The sequence below is a fragment of the Eumetopias jubatus genome, unplaced genomic scaffold, assembly GCF_037043125.1.
Source record: "Eumetopias jubatus isolate StellerSeaLion01/CBP00866 unplaced genomic scaffold, mEumJub1_p1.0 scaffold_6, whole genome shotgun sequence".
Lineage (NCBI taxonomy): Eukaryota > Metazoa > Chordata > Mammalia > Carnivora > Otariidae > Eumetopias > Eumetopias jubatus.
This window is the reverse complement of record NW_028274812.1, coordinates 96064183-96081903: the sequence shown is the minus strand read 5'-3', so window position 1 is coordinate 96081903 and position 17721 is coordinate 96064183. Positions and strand designations below refer to the sequence as shown.

Below are 17721 nucleotides of genomic sequence, written 5' to 3'. Positions count from 1 at the left end.
GACACAAATTAATAAAATCAGAAATGAAAGAGGAGAAATAGGGGGGCGGAGCAAGATGGCGGAGGAGTAGGAGACTGGATTTCGTCTGGTCTCAGGAATTCAGCTGAATAGGGATCAAACCATTCTGAATACCTACGAACTCAACAGGAGATCGAAGATAAGAATAGTAACAACACTCTGAACAGAAAAGCGACCACTTTCTGGAAGGTAGAACGTGCGGAGAAGTGAATCTGAGGCGATATTCGGAGGATAGACAGCAGGGGAGGGGGCCTCCGTCAGCCGCTTCTGGCAAGTGCTAGAGCTGTGGAGCACAAAATCGGAACTTTTAGAAGTTGGCTCCGCTAAGGGACATTGCTCCAGTGGCTAAGCTGGGGGTGGAACCCTCGCAGGACAGTGTGGTCTCAGGACCCTCGGGGTCAAGAAAGACCTGGGGTGCCTGAGTGCAGCAGAGCTCCTAGGTATCGGAGCGGGGAAGCTGGCTGCAGAGACCGAGCCGAGGCGCGGGCTCTCAGCTCGGGGTGGCCATAAACTGTGATCCGCCGCACAGTCAGGCCACTGCTCCTCCAGCAGGGACCCAACAAGCAGCAGATCCGGGAAGACTCCCCTTCCTCCCCTGGGAGGAGCGGTGCAGGAGCTCACCGCAGGGATCTGCTGGGTTTGGAGACTCCACACGGGGTGGGGAGCCAGAGATAGAAACACTCGGTCACAGGCCGGGTGAGCACGGAGTGCGGCCGGAGACCGGGGACACGGGAGTGACTGCTTTTCTCTGGGGGCGCACTGAGGAGCAGGGCCCCGAGATCTCAGCTCCTCCAAGTGGAGATTGGGAGGCCACCATTTTCACTCTGGTCCTCCAAAGCTGTACCGAGAGCTTGCAGGGAACAAAAGCTCCCGAGAGCAAACCCGAGCAGATTGCTTAGCCCGGACCGACAAGGGCGGGGCAATTCCACCTCCGGCAAAGACATTTGGGAACCACGGCAACAGGCCCATCCCCCAGAAGATCAGCAGGAACAGCCAGCAAGCCAAGACCAAGTTTACCGATCAAGGAGAACGGGAGAACTCCAGCGCAAGGGGAAATACTGCATATAGAATTCATGGCTTTTTTACCATGATTCATTAGTTTCTCAAAGTTAATTTTTTAACTGTTTTTTTTTTGAATTTTTCTTTTTCCCTTTTTTAACCAACATCTCATCTATCCCTTTTTTTTAAAAAAAAACATTTTTTATTTTTCTTTTTTAGAGTCATATTTTATCCCTTCATAGTAATTACCCTTATTTTTGGCATATATATATAAGTTGTTCTCTCTTTAAAATTTTGAGATACAGTTTCTTCTAACAGATCAAAATGTACCTTAAATCACTGGTGTATGGCTTTGTTCTAGTCTCCTGCCTGATCACATTCTCTCCTTTTTTTTAAATCTTTTTTTTTTCAAACAACTTCTTATCAATTCCTTTTATACAATCTTTTATAATTTTCATCTTTACAGTCATCTTCCATCCCTTCATTGTATCAACCCTTATTTTGTATATATATAAGTCTTTCTTCCTTTAAAATTTCAGGAGGCACTTTCTTCTAACAGACCAAATACGCCCAAAATCCAGTGTGTGGCACTGATCTATGCACTAGCCTGATCATATTTGAGCATATTCTTTTTTTTGCTCTGTTTGTTTTTATCTTTTTCTTCTTTTTTTTCTTTCTTTCTCTTTCTTTTCCCCTGGTTTCAGCTCTCTTCTGATTTGTATAGAGTATATGTGCTGGGGACGTTGTTAACCTGTTAGCATTTTGTTCTCTCATTCATCTATTCTCCTCTGGACAAAATGACAAGACGAAAAAAATCACCTCAGCAAAAAGAACAAGAGGTAGTACCCTCTGCCAGGGACCTACTCAATACAGACATTAGTGCGATGTCGGACCTAGAGTTCAGAATCCTGACTTTAAAGATACTAGCTGGGCTTGAAAAAAGCGTGGAAGTTATTAGAGAAACCCTTTCTGGAGAAATAAAAGAACTAAAATCTAACCAACTCGAAATCAAAAAAGCTATTAATGAGGTGCAATAAAAAATGGGGGCACTAACTGCTAGGATAAATGAGGCAGAAGAGAGAATCAGCAATATAGAAGACCAAATGATGGAAAATAAAGAGGCAGAGAAAAAGAGAGCGAAACAACTACAGGATCACGAGGGCAGAATTCAAGAGATAAGCCATACGATAAGACAAAACAATATTAGAATAATTGGGATCCCAGAAGAAGAAGAGAGAGAGAGGAGGCAGAGGGTATAATGGAGCAAATTATAGCAGAGAACTTCCCTAATGTGGGGAAGGAAACAGGCATCAAAATCCAGGAGGCACAGAGAACCCCTCTCAAAATCAATAATAATAGCTCAACACCCTGACATCTAATAGTAAAACTTACGAGTCTCAGAGACAAAGAGAAAATCCTGAAAGCAGCTCAGGAGAAGAGATCTGTAACCTACAATGGTAGAAACATTAGATTGGCAACAGACCTATCCACAGAGACCTGGCAGGCCAGAAAGGACTGGCATGATATCTTCAGAGCACTAAACGAGAAAAATATGCAGCCAAGAATACTATATCCAGCTAGACTGTCATTGAAAATAGAAGGAGAGATAAAAAGCTTCCAGGACAAACAAAAAACTAAAGGAATTTGCAAACATGAAACCACCCCTACAAGAAATATTGAAAGGGGTCCTCTAAGCAAAGAGAGAGCCTAAAAGCAGCATAGATCAGAAAGGAACACAGACGATATACAGTCACAGTCACCTTACAGGCAATACAATGGCACTAAATTCATATCTTTCAATAGTTACTCTGAATGTAAATGGGCTAAATGCCCCAATCAAAAGACACAGGCTATCAGATTGGATTAAAAAACAAGACCCATCAATATGCTGTCTGCAAGAGACTCATTTTAGACCCAAAGACACCCCCAGATTGAAAGTGAGGGGGTGGAAAACCATTTACCATGCTAATGGACACCAAAAGAAAGCTGGGGTGGCAATCCTTGTATCAGACAAATTAGATTTTAAAACAAAGACTGTAATAAGAGATGAAGAAGGACACTATATCCTACTTAAAGGGTCTATCCAACAAGAAGATCTAACAATTGTAAATATCGATGCCCCTAACATGGGAGCAGCCAATTATATAAGGAAATTAATAACAAAATCAAAGAAACACATTGACAACAATACAGTAATAGTGGGGAACTTTAACATGCCCCTGACTGTAATGGACAGATCATCAAAGCAAAAGATCAACAAGGAAATAAAGACTTTAAATGAAACACTGGACCAAATGGAATTCACAGACATATTCAGAACATTCCATCCCAAAGCAACGGAATACACATTCTTCTCAAGTGCCCATGGAACATTCTCCAGAATTGATCACATCCTAGGTCACAAATCAGGTCTCAAATGGTACCAAAAGATTGGGATTAATCCCTGCATATTTTCGGACCATAATGCTTTGAAACTAGAACTCAATCACAAGAGGAAAGTCAGAAAGAACTCAAATACATGGAGGCTAAAGAGCATCCTACTAAAGAATGAATGGGTCAACCAGGAAATTAAAGAAGAATTAAAAAAATTCATGGAAACCAATGAAAATGAAAACACAACTGTTCAAAATCTTTGGGTTACAGCAAAGGCAGTCCTAAGAGGAAAGTATATAGCAATACAAGCCTTTCTGAAGAAACAAGAAAGGTCTCAAATACACAACTTAACCCTACACGTAAAGGAGCTAGAGAAAAAACAGCAAATAAAACCTAAACCCAGCAGGAGTAGAGAAATCATAAAGATCAGAGCAGAAATCAATGAAATAGAAACCAAAAGAACAGTAGAACAGATCAATGAAACTAGAAGATGGTTCTTTGAAAGAATTAACAAGATTGATAAATCCCTGGCCAGACTTATCAAAAAGAAAAGAGAAATGACCCAAATCAACAAAATCATGAATGAAAGAGGAGAGATCACAACCAACACCAAAGAAATACAAACAATTATAAGAACATACTATGAGCAACTCTATGCCAGCAAATTAGATAACCTGGAAGAAATGGATGCATTCCTAGAAATGTATGAACTACCAAAATTGAACCAGGAAGAAATAGAAAACCTGAACAGACCTATAACCACTAAGGAAATTGAAGCAGTCATCAAAAATCTCCCAACAAACAAAAGCCCAGGGCCAGATGGCTTCCCAGGGGAATTCTACCAAACATTTAAAGAAGAATTAATACCTATTCTCCTGAAACTGTTCCAAAAAATAGAAATGGAAGGAAAACTTCCAAACTCATTTTATGAGGCCACCATTACCTTGATCCCAAAACCAAAGACTCCATCAAAAAGGAGAATTACAGACCAATATCCTTGATGAACATGGATGCAAAAATTCTCACCAAAATACTAGCCAATAGGATCCAACAGTACATTAAAAGGATTATTCACCATGACCAAGTGGGATTTATCCCTGGGCTGCAAGGTTGGTTCAACATCCACAAATCAATCAACGTGATACAATACATTAACAAAAGAAAGAACAAGAATCATATGATCCTCTCAATAGATGCAGAAAAAGCATTTGACAAAGTACAGCATCCTTTCTTGATCAAAACTCTTCAGAGTATAGGGATAGAGGGTACATACCTCAATATCATAAAAGCCATCTATGTATGAAAAACCTACAGCAAATATCATTCTCAATGGGGAAAAGCTGAGAGCTTTTCCCCTAAGGTCAGGAACGCGGCAGGGATGTCCACTATCACCACTGCTATTCAACATAGTATTTGAAGTCCTAGCCACAGCAATCAGACAACAAAAAGAAATCAAAGGCATCCAAATCGGCAAAGAAGAAGTCAAACTCTCACTCTTTGCAGATGATATGATACTTCATGTGGAAAACCGAAAAGACTCCACCCCAAAACTGCTAGAACTCATACAGGAATTCAGTAAAGTAGCAGGATATAAAATCAGTGCACAGAAATGAGTGGCATTCCTATACACCAACAACAAGACAGAAGAGAGACAAATTAAGGAGTCGATCCCATTTACAATTGCACCCAAAACCATTGGATACCTAGGAATAAATTTAACCAAGGAGGCAAAGGATCTGTACTCAGAAAACTATAAAATACTCATGAAAGAAATTGAAGAAGACACAACGAAATGGAAAAACGTTCCATGCTCATGGATTGGAAGAACAAACATTGTGAAGATGTCAATGCTACCTAGAGCAGTCTACACATTCAATGCAATCCCCATCAAAATACCATCCACTTTTTTCAAAGAAATGGAACAAATAATCCTAAAATTTGTATGGAACCAGAAGAGACCCCAAATAGCCAGAGGAATGTTGAAAAAACAAAGCAAAGCTGACGGCATCACAATTCCGGACTTCCAGCTCTATTACAAAGCTGTCATCATCAAGACGGTATGGTACTGACACAAAAACAGACACATAGATCAATGGAACAGAATCGAGAGCCCAGAAATGGACCCTCAACTCTACGGTCAACTAATCTTTGACAAAGCAGGAAAGAATGTCCAATGGAATAAAGACAGTCTCTTCAACAAATGGTGTTGGGAAAATTGGACAGCCACATGCAGAAGAATGACACTGGACCATTTCCTTACACCACACACAAAAATAGACTCCAAATGGTTGAAAGACCTAAACGTGAGACAGGAGTCCATCAAAATCCTAAAGGAGAACACAGACAGCAATCTCTTCGACCTCAGCTGCAGCAACTTCTTCCTAGAAACATCGCCAAAGGCAAGGGAAGCAAGGGCAAAATGAACTATTGGGATTTCATCAAGATAAAAAGCTTTTGCCCAGCAAAAGAAACAGTCCACAAAACCAAAAGACAACTGACAGAATGGGAGAAAATATTTGCAAATGATATATCAGATAAAGGGCTAGTATCCAAAATCTATAAAGAACTTATCATACTGAACACCCAAAGAACAAATAATCCAATCAAGAAATGGGCAGAAGACACGAACAGACATTTTTCCAAAGAAGACATCCAAATGGCCAACAGACACATGAAAAAGTGCTCAACATCGCTCGGCATCAGGGAAATCCAAATCAAAACCTCAATGAGATACGACCTCACACCAGTCAGAATGGCTCAGATTAACAAGTCAGGAAACAGATGTTGGCGGGGATGTGGAGAAAGGGGAACCCTCCTATACTGTTGGTGGGAATGCAAGCTGGTGCAACCACTCTGGAAAACAGTATGGAGGTTCCTCAAACAGTTGAAAATAGAGTTACCCTACGATCCAGCAATTGCACTACTGGGTATTTACCACAAAGATACAAATGTAGGGATCCGAAGGGGTACGTGCATCCCAATGTTTATAGCAGCAATGTCCACAATAGCCAAACTGTGGAAAGAGTCAAGATGTCCATCGACAGATGAATGGATAAAGAAGTGGTATATATACACAATGAATATTATGCAGCCATCAAAAGGAATGAGATCTTGCCATTTGCAATGACATGGATGGAACTGGAGGGTGTTATGCTGAGTGAAATAAGTCAATCAGAGAAAGACGTATCATATGACCTCACTGATATGAGGAATTCTTAATCTCAGGAAACAAATTGAGGGTTGCTGGAGTGGTGGGGGGTGGGAGGGATGGTGTGGCTGGGTGATAGACATTGGGGAGGGTATGTGCTATGGTGAGCCCTGTGAATTGTGCAAGACTGTTGAATCACAGATCTGTACCTCTGAAACAAATAATGCAATATATGTTAAGAAAAAAAAAGAAGAAGAAGATAGCAGGAGGGGGAGAATGAAGGGGAGTAAGTTGGAGGGGGAGACGAACCATGAGAGACGATGAACTCTGAAAAACAAACTGAGGGTTCTAGAGGGGGTGGGGTGGGGGGATGGTTTAGCCTGGTGATGGGTATAAAGAGGGCACATTCTGCATGGAGCACTGGGTGTTATGCACAAACAATAAATCATGGAACACTACATCAAAAGCTAATGATGTAATGTCGGGTGATTAACATAACAATAAAAAATTTAAAAAAAAGAGGAGAAATAACAACCAACACCACAGAAATACAAAGAATTATAAGAAACTACTATGAAAAATTATACACCCTCATTTGGACATCCTAAAAGAAATGGAGAAATTCCTAGAAATATATACTCTTCCTATACTGAATAAGGAAAATGGGAAATTGGAAAAGACTGATTACTATCCATGAAATTGAATCAGTAATAAAAAAATTCCCAACAAACAATATTCCATAACCAGGTGGCTTCACAGGTTAATTCTACCAAACATATAAAGAAGAATTAATATCTATCCTTCTCAAACTATCCCAAAAAAATTAAAGAGGAAGGAAAGCTTCCTAATTCATTCTACAAAACCATCATTACCCTGATACAAAACAAAGAAACAAAAAAAAGATAAAAACACTTTTAAAAAAGAAAATTACTAAGAGGCTAATTTCTCTGATGGACATAGGTGCAAAATCCTCAACAAAATATTATCAAACCAAATAAATTATACATTAAGGATCATTCACCATAATCAAGTGGGATGTATTTCAGGGATGCAAGGATGATTCAATATCCAGAAATCAATATACATGATATACCACATTAACATAATGAGGAATAAAAATCTTATCATCTCAATAGATGCAGATAAAGCACTTGATGAAATTCAACATCACTTAATAAAAACTCTCAAAAAAGTGGGCTTAAAGGTAACATTCCTCTACATAGTAAAGGCCACATATGACAAACCCACAGCTAATATCATACTCGATGGTAAAAAGCAGAAAACTTTTCAACTAAGATCAGGAATGAGACAAGGATATCCAATCTTGCCAGTTTTATTCAACATAGTACTAAAAATCTTAGCTTCAACAATCAGACAAAAAAAAAAATCCAAATTGATATGGAAGAAGTAAAACTGTCACTATTTGCAAATGACATGATACTATATATAAGACCCTAAAGACTAGAACCAAAATGCTGTTAGCATTACAAAATGAATTAAGTAATGTTGCAAGATAGAAAATAAAGAAAAATCCGTTGCATTTCTATACAGTAATAACAAAGAGGAAGAAAGAAAAATGAAGTAAGCAACCCCATTTACAATTGCATAAATAAGAATAAAATGCCTAGGAATAAATTTAACCAAGCAGGAAAGACATGCAGTTTGAAATTTGTAAGATGTTAATTAAAGAAACTGAAGATGACAAAAAGAAATGGAAAGCTATATCATGCTTATGGATTAGAAGAATATCATTAAAATGTTCATATAAGCCATGATAATCTAAAGATTCAATGCAATCCTTATCAAAATACCAACAGCATTTTTCACATAACTACAACAATGCTAAAATATATAGTATTTTATATAATAAAATTTTATAAAACAACAACAATGCTAAAGTATATAGCACCCTGAATAGCCAAAGCAAACTTGAGAAAGAAAAACAAAGCTGGAGGTATCACAATCCCAGATTCCAAAATATATCACAAAACTAAAGTAATTAAACCAGCATGGCTCTGGCACAAAAATAAGACACATAGATCAGAACAGGATAGAGGACCCAGAAATAAACCCACCATTTCATGCTCAATTCATCTATGACAAAGGACATGAGAATATATAAAAGAAGTCAAGAATATACAAGAGGGAAAAGACCATCTGTTTAATAAATGGTGCTGGGAAAACTGGACAGCCACATGCAAAAGACTGAAACTGGGCCACTATCTTTACACCATACACACAAATAAACTCAAAATGGATTAAAAACATAAATATGAGACCTGACACCATAAAACTCAATATAAAACATAGGCAGTAATCTCTTAGACACTGGCCTTAGCAATATTTTTCTATACTTATCTCCTCAGGCACAGAGAACAAAACTGTAATTAAACTATTGGAACTACACCAACATAAAAAGCTTTGGCACAGTGAAGGAAACCAACAGAACAAAAAGGCATCCTACTGAATGGGAGAAGATATTTGCAAATGATGCATCAGATAAGGAGATAACATCTAAAATATATTAAAAACTTAAACACACTTTAACACCAAAAAAATCCAATTACAAATAGGAAGAGAACCTGAATAGACATGTTTTTTTAAAGAAGACATACAGATGGCCAACAGACACATGAAAAGATACTCCATATGAGTGATCATCAGGGAAATACAAATCACAACCACAATGAGATATTGGCTCACACCTGTCAGAATGGCTAGTATCAAAAAGACAACAAGTGCTAGTGAGGATGTGGAGAAAAAGCAACCCTCATATACTGTTGTTGGAAATGTAAATTGATGCAGCCACTGTGGAAAACTGTATGGAATTTCCTCAAAAAATTAGAAGTCAGATAAAGGACTAGCATCCAAAATCTATAAAGAACTTATCAAACTCAACACCCAAAGAACAAATAATCCAGTCAAGAAATGGGCAGAAGACATGAACAGACATTTTTCCAAAGAAGACATCCAAATGGCCAACAGACACATGAAAAAGTGCTCAACATCGCTCGGCATCAGGGAAATCCAAATCAAAACCTCAATGAGATACAACCTCACACCAGTCAGAACGGCTCAAATTAACAAGTCAGGGAACAACAGATGTTGGCGGGGATGTGGAGAAAGGGGAATCCTCCTACACTGTTGGTGGGAATGCAAGCTGGTGCAACCACTCTGGAAAACAGTATGGAGGTTCCTCAAACAGTTGAAAATAGAGCTACCCTACGATCCAGCAATTGCACTACTGGGTATTTACCACAAAGATACAAATGTAGGGATCCGAAGGGGTACGTGCACCCCAATGTTTATAGCAGCAATGTCCACAATAGCCAAACTGTAGAAAGAGCCAAGATGTCCATCAACAGATGAATGGATTAAGAAGATGTGGTATATATACACAATGGAATATTATGCAGCCATCACAATGGAATATTATGCAGCCATCAAAAAGAAGGAGATCTTGCCATTTGCAACGACGTTGATGGAACTGGAGGAGGTGTTATGCTGAGTGAAATAAGTCAATTGAGAAAGACATGTATCATATGATCTCACTGATATGAGGAATTCTTAATCTCAGGAAATAAACTGAGGGTGGCTGGAGTGGTGGGGGAGTGGGAGGGATGGGGTGGCTGGGTGATAGACATTGGGGAGGGTATGTGCTATGGTGAGTGCTGTGAATTTTGCAAGGCTGCTGAATCACAGATCTGTACCTCTGAAACAAATAACGCAATAGATGTTAAGAAAAAAAAAAAGATAGCAGGAGGGGAAGAATGAAGGGGGATAAATCGGAGGGGGAGACGAACCATGAGAGATGATGGACTCTGAAAAACAAACTGAGGGTTCTAGAGGGGAGGGGGGGTGGGAGGATGGGTTAGCCCGTGATGGGTATTAAAGAGGGCATGTTCTGCGTATAGCACTGGGTGTTATGCACAAACAGTGAATCATGGAACACATCAGAAACTAATGATGTAATGTATGGTGATTAACAAAACAATAAAAAAATTTAAAGGGGGAAAAAAAAGAAATACCATACAACCCAGTATTTCAACTTCTGGGCATTTACCTGAAGAAAACAAAAACACTAATTTAAAAAGATACATGCACCTATCTGTTCTGTGGCAGCATTATTTATAATAACCAAGATATGAAAGCAATTTATGTGTCCATGAATAGATGAAAGGAGAAAGAAAATGTGGTACATATACACACAATGGAATATTATTCAGCCACGAAAAGGAATGGAATCTTGCCATTTGCAACAACATGAACGTTGTTTTCCAGATGGAAAAGACAAATACTTCATGTATAATAATACAGGTCTGCAAACAAGCCAGACAGGGAAAGACAAATGCTATATGATTTCTCTTATATGTGGAATCTAAAAACCAAACCAAACAAACAAATAGACTCCTAAATACAGAGAACAAACACTTGGTTGCCAGAAGGGAGGTGGGTAGGGGTAATGGGTAAAATAGACGAATGGTATTAAAAAGTACAGACTTCCAGTTATAAAAGTCATAAGCATGACAAGCATGTGGAACATAGTCAATATTGCTGTAAGTGACAGAGAATAACTACACTTACTGTGGTGGTCATTTCATAATATACATAATTATTGAATTACTATGTTGCACCTAAAACTAATATTGTATGTCAACTACCCTACAGTAAAAAAAAGAACAAATTTTATCAAATCAAATTAACAGCAATAGGAGACATCATTGTCCTAAAAATAAATGTGTAATTTTCAGATGTTTCCTGAGTGCTTGTCATGTGGTAGACACTGATTAAGCACTATATTCATAGCAGTTTATAAATATTATCCCACTAATGCTCTTGATGTTTATAAGTAAGGATACCCATTTTGCACATACACACAAATAATACGAAATACCTGAAGGGCCGTAAGGATATTTGCTAAGGCTTGTCCATATGTGTCATGGCAGTGAACGGCAAGAGCACTAGGTGGGATTTCTTTCATGACACTCTCCAACATTCTCTTCATGCTTCCTGGAGTTCCCACTCCAATGGTGTCTCCCAGAGAGATCTCATAACAGCCCATACCATACAATCTCTTAGATACCTGTTGGGAAAGGTGAGGAGCTAGTAAAACAATGGAAATGGACAGTCTCAAACCCTGTTATTCCTTAGCAAACATCATCCAGAAGTAAAAGTCACAACTAAGATCAGTTACGTATCCATGGGAAACATTTATTTTAGTTTTCTGGTCTTTTTCCTGTTTATTAAGTCCTAAGCATTACATAAAGGTTTTAAAGACATTACTATATTTTTCTAATACTCAAATTTGCCTTAGAATCATAACTATCTATTTACATAGTTTGGTTATGAAATTATAAGCTACAATTTCAATTATGGGAGCCTTACTTTCTCAACCCTATCATCAAAACAGGAGCATTACAAATTTACTTTGGAAGTAGTATTTCTCGAGGCATTAGATTAGAGGTCAAGAGATATCAATACTCGTTCCAGCTCTGTCAGTAAGTAGTTTTGTGATTGACAGAATCACGTAAGATTTCTAACTTAATTTTTCTGGCTTATAAATGGATGCACTTGTGCAAAGTAAACTGCAAGTTCCCTTTATGATGGATAACTAATGTTGCTTTCAAAGAGCAATATGAGTTTGCAAGAAGGCAGCATGTTATGTTAACAAAGACATGAGTTCTGAAATCAGACAAGCCTGGATTTAAATCTCAGCTTCCACCCATGCTAGTCATGTGCTACTGGGTAGAAGATTAACCTTTTTAAGCCTCAGTCTCTTTCCTGTAAAATAGAGATAACAAAATAGAGAAAACAATTAGCATATTTTCTAAGTCTTATTAATTTTTAAAGATTGCATTAATGATGATATTAATAAGGACATGTTGGTTATGAAAATGAAATGAGAATATATAAAAAATCACTTTGTACAATATCTGGCATATGTAAAAAAATAACTGATTTATTATGTATTTCTCATAATTTTTTGGCAGGCACTACTTTAGGGGCTGGGACATAATCAGCATATAAGTCCTGAGATGGTTGATGCTGTCAACTGAGGATTGAACTCAAACAATTCCACTCAAGAAAGTGTAAATACAAGTAAAATAAGAATTTTGGAACAAAGAAACAGGATTCTAAGAGCATGTAGCAAAGGAAATTGACCTACATCTATCAAGTAGGAAGGGCCTAAGTGAGAGCTTGAGATAAAGTAGGCGTTAACTTGTTGAAGAGGGTGAGAAGAAGGGTACACTAAGAATGTTTCAGGTGGAATATAACGTGTTCCAGACAGCTGAAATAGAAAATGCAAAGGGCATTCCAGATAGGAAAAAAAAAATACAAATGGTAGGTGTGGCAAGAAAGCAAAAACCAAGGGGGAATGAAGCTACATAATTCTGGTGAGGTGGGCGTAGGACAAACCATGCAGAGCCTTGCAAACAAGCCAAGCTGAGAATTTTGGTTGAGGATTCTATCATAAGAGCAATAGAAAGCCACAATAGACTGTTGGGGTAGTGGCAATATTAATCTTTCAGAAAGGCACTATCAACAATATCGAAAACAGGTTGGAGGGCACTCAGAAGGGCCCCCTAGTCCAAGTAGGAGACTATTATTGGATGGAAACTTGGATTTAAAACAAAAAAAAAAGGCATAATTTTCATTCTTCCCTACTGCCTATTAAATGCTGGAATTTCTTAATGGCCAGGTAAAGGACAATGAAGTTTCAAAAGAGAAACCTAGCCACAGTTGGATGAAAACCCTAAGTGTGGTATCAAGGGAGTTTAAGGAAACAAGGGTGTCATCAAGGACAAGTGGTCAGTAGTCCCAAATTCTGCTAAGATGTCAAGATGAGTAGTGAATATGATCTTGCATTTTTTAACCCAAGTGCTAAGTGGTGGTCTTACAAAGAGGGATTTCAGTGAAGTGAATGGTCTAGAAGTCACCTTGGAGGATGATAAAGAGCTGGTGGCACCTGAGGAAATAAACACTAGTGTAGACAGCCCTTTGAAGAAGTTTAAGTCGGTTAAGCGACTGCCTTCGGCTCAGGTCATGATCCTGGAGTCCCAGGATCAAGTCCTGAATTGGGGTCCCCACTCAGGGGGGAGTCTGCTTCTCCCTCCGACCCTCTCCCCTCTCATGTGCTTTCTCTCTCTCAAATAAATAAAAATCTTTAAAAAATAAAAAAAATAGATGTAGAAGGATAAAAATAGGTAACCAGTAAATAGATGTGGATGCTTAATTAAGAAAGGAAGCTTTCAGATGGAAGAGACTTGAACGTGTTCAAGCGTCAACAGGAAGGATTCTAACCAGTTGAATATACAGGGGAGTAAATGAGAGGAACTAGAAGCTTGAACAGACTGAACAGTTTGCAATGCTGACTGCAGGCAGTAAGAGAGTGAGCCGGCCACAAAACCTAGTAGAAGAGTACAGAAGGCTCATTTAAAGTTGCTGGTCATCAACTAATGCTTCTGATCTGCCTGATTCTCTTCAACAACTCCTCAGGCATTCTGGGGCAGGCATGGAGAGGCTGAGGATGTGGGTGGTACATCCAGAGACTCCACAAGGCAAAAGGCAGAAAAGCAAGGGGTTTGGTGGGGGTTAAGAGTTGGAGCCTCGTTTTTTGTGGAGCCTGAAGTTATATCATTTTGGAAATTTTAAGAAAAGAATATGTATTTGTGAATGCAAATTAATAAAGTCTTAGAAGGGTCCCATGCAGGTGAAGGACTACAACACTGAAGAATCTTTATTTTATAGTGTATCTGCCTCTCTGTGTAAAGGTCTTAAAAATAGACTGTGGGACAACACTCATTTGAAAAAAATCTGCAGTAAATTTCAAAAGTTCAAATGAAAGCACAAAAGAGGAATGGCTTTAGCCAAACTGAAGGTTTAATCCTGCGTAAATTCTGATTTTCTAACAATGCTCTATCTTCACTACTTTGGTAACGCATCACAAAATATATGAAAATAACAGCCTTAACAACAGGTGCACATTCATATAGTTCATATACAAATGTTTCTGAGAGCCTAATATAGTCTCAAAGACTGAATATTTTGTCTTCATTGGTATCAATTAATAAACCGGAACAGGAAGTAGAAAATGAACTTCAATAAGCAGGTCTTTAATTTATATATAATATAATCTATCACCACAAAATTGCTAATAAAAGCAACTTGAATCTCAGCAGTAAGAGCTCTTGGATCTTAAAGGAACAAAAACAGTGTACAGCAAAAGCAGTGTATCAGAAAAAACTCTAAGGGAGCCTACCTGAGCGACCAAAGCGAAGTTGAAGTGTGTGTGCACAAACTGTCCTGACATTCTGATGGAATGTGGAAAGGCCCTCACTGCATTCTACCCATGTAAAAATGAAACAGGTGTTTTTATTCCTTCACCTTTGAGCACCCAAATGATAAGACTAAGGTTATTTAACTTTGAAGAGTTGTGCCAATATATCCATCTGCAGTGTCAAAATGAAACAATTAGTTAAGTAATCAAACTTGTCTTCCATCCCATGGAAGACAACTCTGTTGTCAGACGCAAAATACAGTAAGGAAAATAGGCCACTTTTTAAAATAATATACATCATTTTACCAAGAACCAGAAAACCAGGGGTATCTTACTTCTGTCACTTTTTGTGGTGTGATGTTTCCTTCATACGGACAGCCCAGGGCACAAGACACATACCTAAATTCAAAATACAGAATCATATAAATATATGGATGATGGATAAGTCATTTCCTAATTTTCATTTTATAAAAATTAAGAAATAGCTAAAAAGTAATCAAAAATGTATTTTACACCAGTTCATTATTATTCTCAGAACAAACAAAAACAATTTTGGAACATTTTCAATTGAAGTCACATTTTTATCTAGTAATTACAATTTGATATGTTATTTGATGGCAGATGGGAATGAGATAACATGTGTTTATCTTGTGGAGTTATTTATACAACAGCAATATATGAACATTCAAAGCAGAAAATATCACTGAACTACATAGTTTATTCAATTATTAAATATCCAGGTCTTTGGAATCAGAGAGATAGCATGTAGATGACTAACTGAATTTCTTTTTACTCCCATTTGGATCTTTTGGCCTCATTTAGATAGTCAATCACCCCAAACTTCTAAACCTGGCCACAACCTCAAAGTTCATCTTGTTTATCTCCTGTGGGTATACCTAAATCATCCCAAACAGAAGAGTTTCTAGTCTATTTAAAAGACTCCAAATAAAGATATTCCATAAGCTTCTTCAACAATTTAATATAAAAAGTCAAGTCTTTCCTGAAATGATAATAATACTTTTCCATCTTAAGTATTAAGCTTTAGAAAAAGCCTGTTTTAGCTATTTTCAGCTCAACACCAATCCCATTTTATTAAACTTTCCTCAGAGATTTTACAACGCTTGTATTAAAATAATGCATCATGTGTTTGATTGTCAGGGATGAAGCAATTCACATGAGAGAGGGGTGGTAGGAAATGAGGCTGGAGATCCAATTTTCTGAGCCAGAATATAACAGGCTTTAGATAATAAGGCCCTTGAATGCCATGCCAAGGAGTCTGAACTTTGAGATCACTCAAAGTTATTAGGTAATGTAGTGACAAGATCAGAGTAGTTTTCCAGGAATGTTAACTCTTTGAGAACTCTGGAAGTGGTTGCCAGAGGAAAGGTACAGGCCAAAACAAGACAAACCATAAAACCGTTATTTCTATGATTCTAAGATGCTGTCCATTATAAGATATACTATGAATTTCATAACAGATTTTGGAATGAAAAAGTAAACTATATACTCAATGATTTAATCCATACTCACTGATTCCAAAGATGTAATCCAATTTCAAAAGTATTAAAGTGTGAATAAAAGTTGTGTTTTGTGATTCAAATAAATAAGCAATTTACTAAATCAGGTAAGCAGTGATGAAGACAGAGAAGGAATTAAGAGGTTAATTCAATTAAAATTTGAAAGTTATGCTGGAGAGGAAATCCATTTCTCTGCTCTAATAATTAGTATAATTTAATCTTGTTTGAATAATCTGTATAAATTTAATCAAGACAACTGGAAAGAAAATGTTACATAAACCTAACACTTGGAAAAGGAGGCTAAGGTTGAAAAAGAACAAACATTTTCAATGCAGATACAGTGATTATAAATATGTATTTTCTGTGTGTGTGTGTGTGTGTGTGTGTGTGTGTGTATAATCACATTTATTCTAAACCCAAAATATGGGTTTAAATAGAAAATTTGTGATTAAATAGAAAATCCAAGCCATGCATTTACATGCCATCCCTCTAAATACACACACACACACACACACACACACACACACACACACATATATATATATATATATGAAAAAATAGAGGAAAAAAAAGGGCAAACAATAAAAGCAAACCAAAACCAACCTCTCCTGCATTCTCAACTAATCTGGCCATAGCTACCCCTTTGTGCCTAAATTTAAGTTGGCCACGTGCATTTTCATTCACTCACGTTTTCCCTGATTCCTTTCCAGGTTTGCCTGGTTTTCATATTCCACCGATTCCACAAACATAAGGATTCTCAACTATGTTCATTAACTTACTTTAATATTCTATAAGCACAGGTTGGCAAACTAAGACCCACAGGCCAAATCCTGCTCATTAGTCTTTTGCAAGTAAAATTTTATTGGAACAATGCCATGCCCTTCTGTTTACCTATTATCCATGGCTATTTCCGCACTGTAAGAGCAGAGGTGAGGAGTCACACAGAGACCATTTGACCCACAAAACCTAAAATACTACCGTCTGGTCCTTTACAGAAAAAGCTTGCTGCTAGTAATAAGTGAAATACTTTCATGAGTGTGAGAATGTCTCTACCATGATAAAAATAGTTTACATCATCTGCTTTGACTAGTGGCTAGAGTCAACGTCTAGATTTCTGCTCTTCTCTAGCAATCTATTAGAGTGGCTCTCAAACTTGCCCACACAGAATCACCTGGGGAGCTTAAAAAACAAAACCCTGATGGTTAAGACACACTCCAAACCAATTAAATCACAAACTTAGGGAATGAAATTCAACCACTAATATTTCAAAATAATTTCTAAATCTCCATTATTTTGTCAAAATTGAAAACCACTAAACCATTAGCAATACTACCTCCCCTGGATTGCTTGATTCCCTTGCATAGAAAAGGGGACAATACACAGATTTG

At 37.7% G+C, this 17721-nt stretch overlaps 1 protein-coding gene across 3 annotated transcripts in view; it reads right to left on the bottom strand.

Moving 5' to 3' along the window:
* Window positions 1–17721, bottom strand: part of HMGCLL1 (3-hydroxy-3-methylglutaryl-CoA lyase like 1) — a 182765-nt gene that overhangs the window by 82872 nt on the left and 82172 nt on the right. For 2 of the 3 annotated variants that reach the window (XM_088024344.1, XM_028097866.1), the window contains 2 exons: window positions 15152–15215; window positions 11433–11621 (listed from right to left, as the gene is read on the bottom strand). In XM_088024344.1, coding sequence (XP_087880470.1) covers window positions 11433–11621; window positions 15152–15215 — 253 coding nt within the window. The remainder of the gene's footprint in view (window positions 1–11432; window positions 11622–15151; window positions 15216–17721) is intronic. The other variant, XM_028097867.1, reaches the window with a different exon arrangement.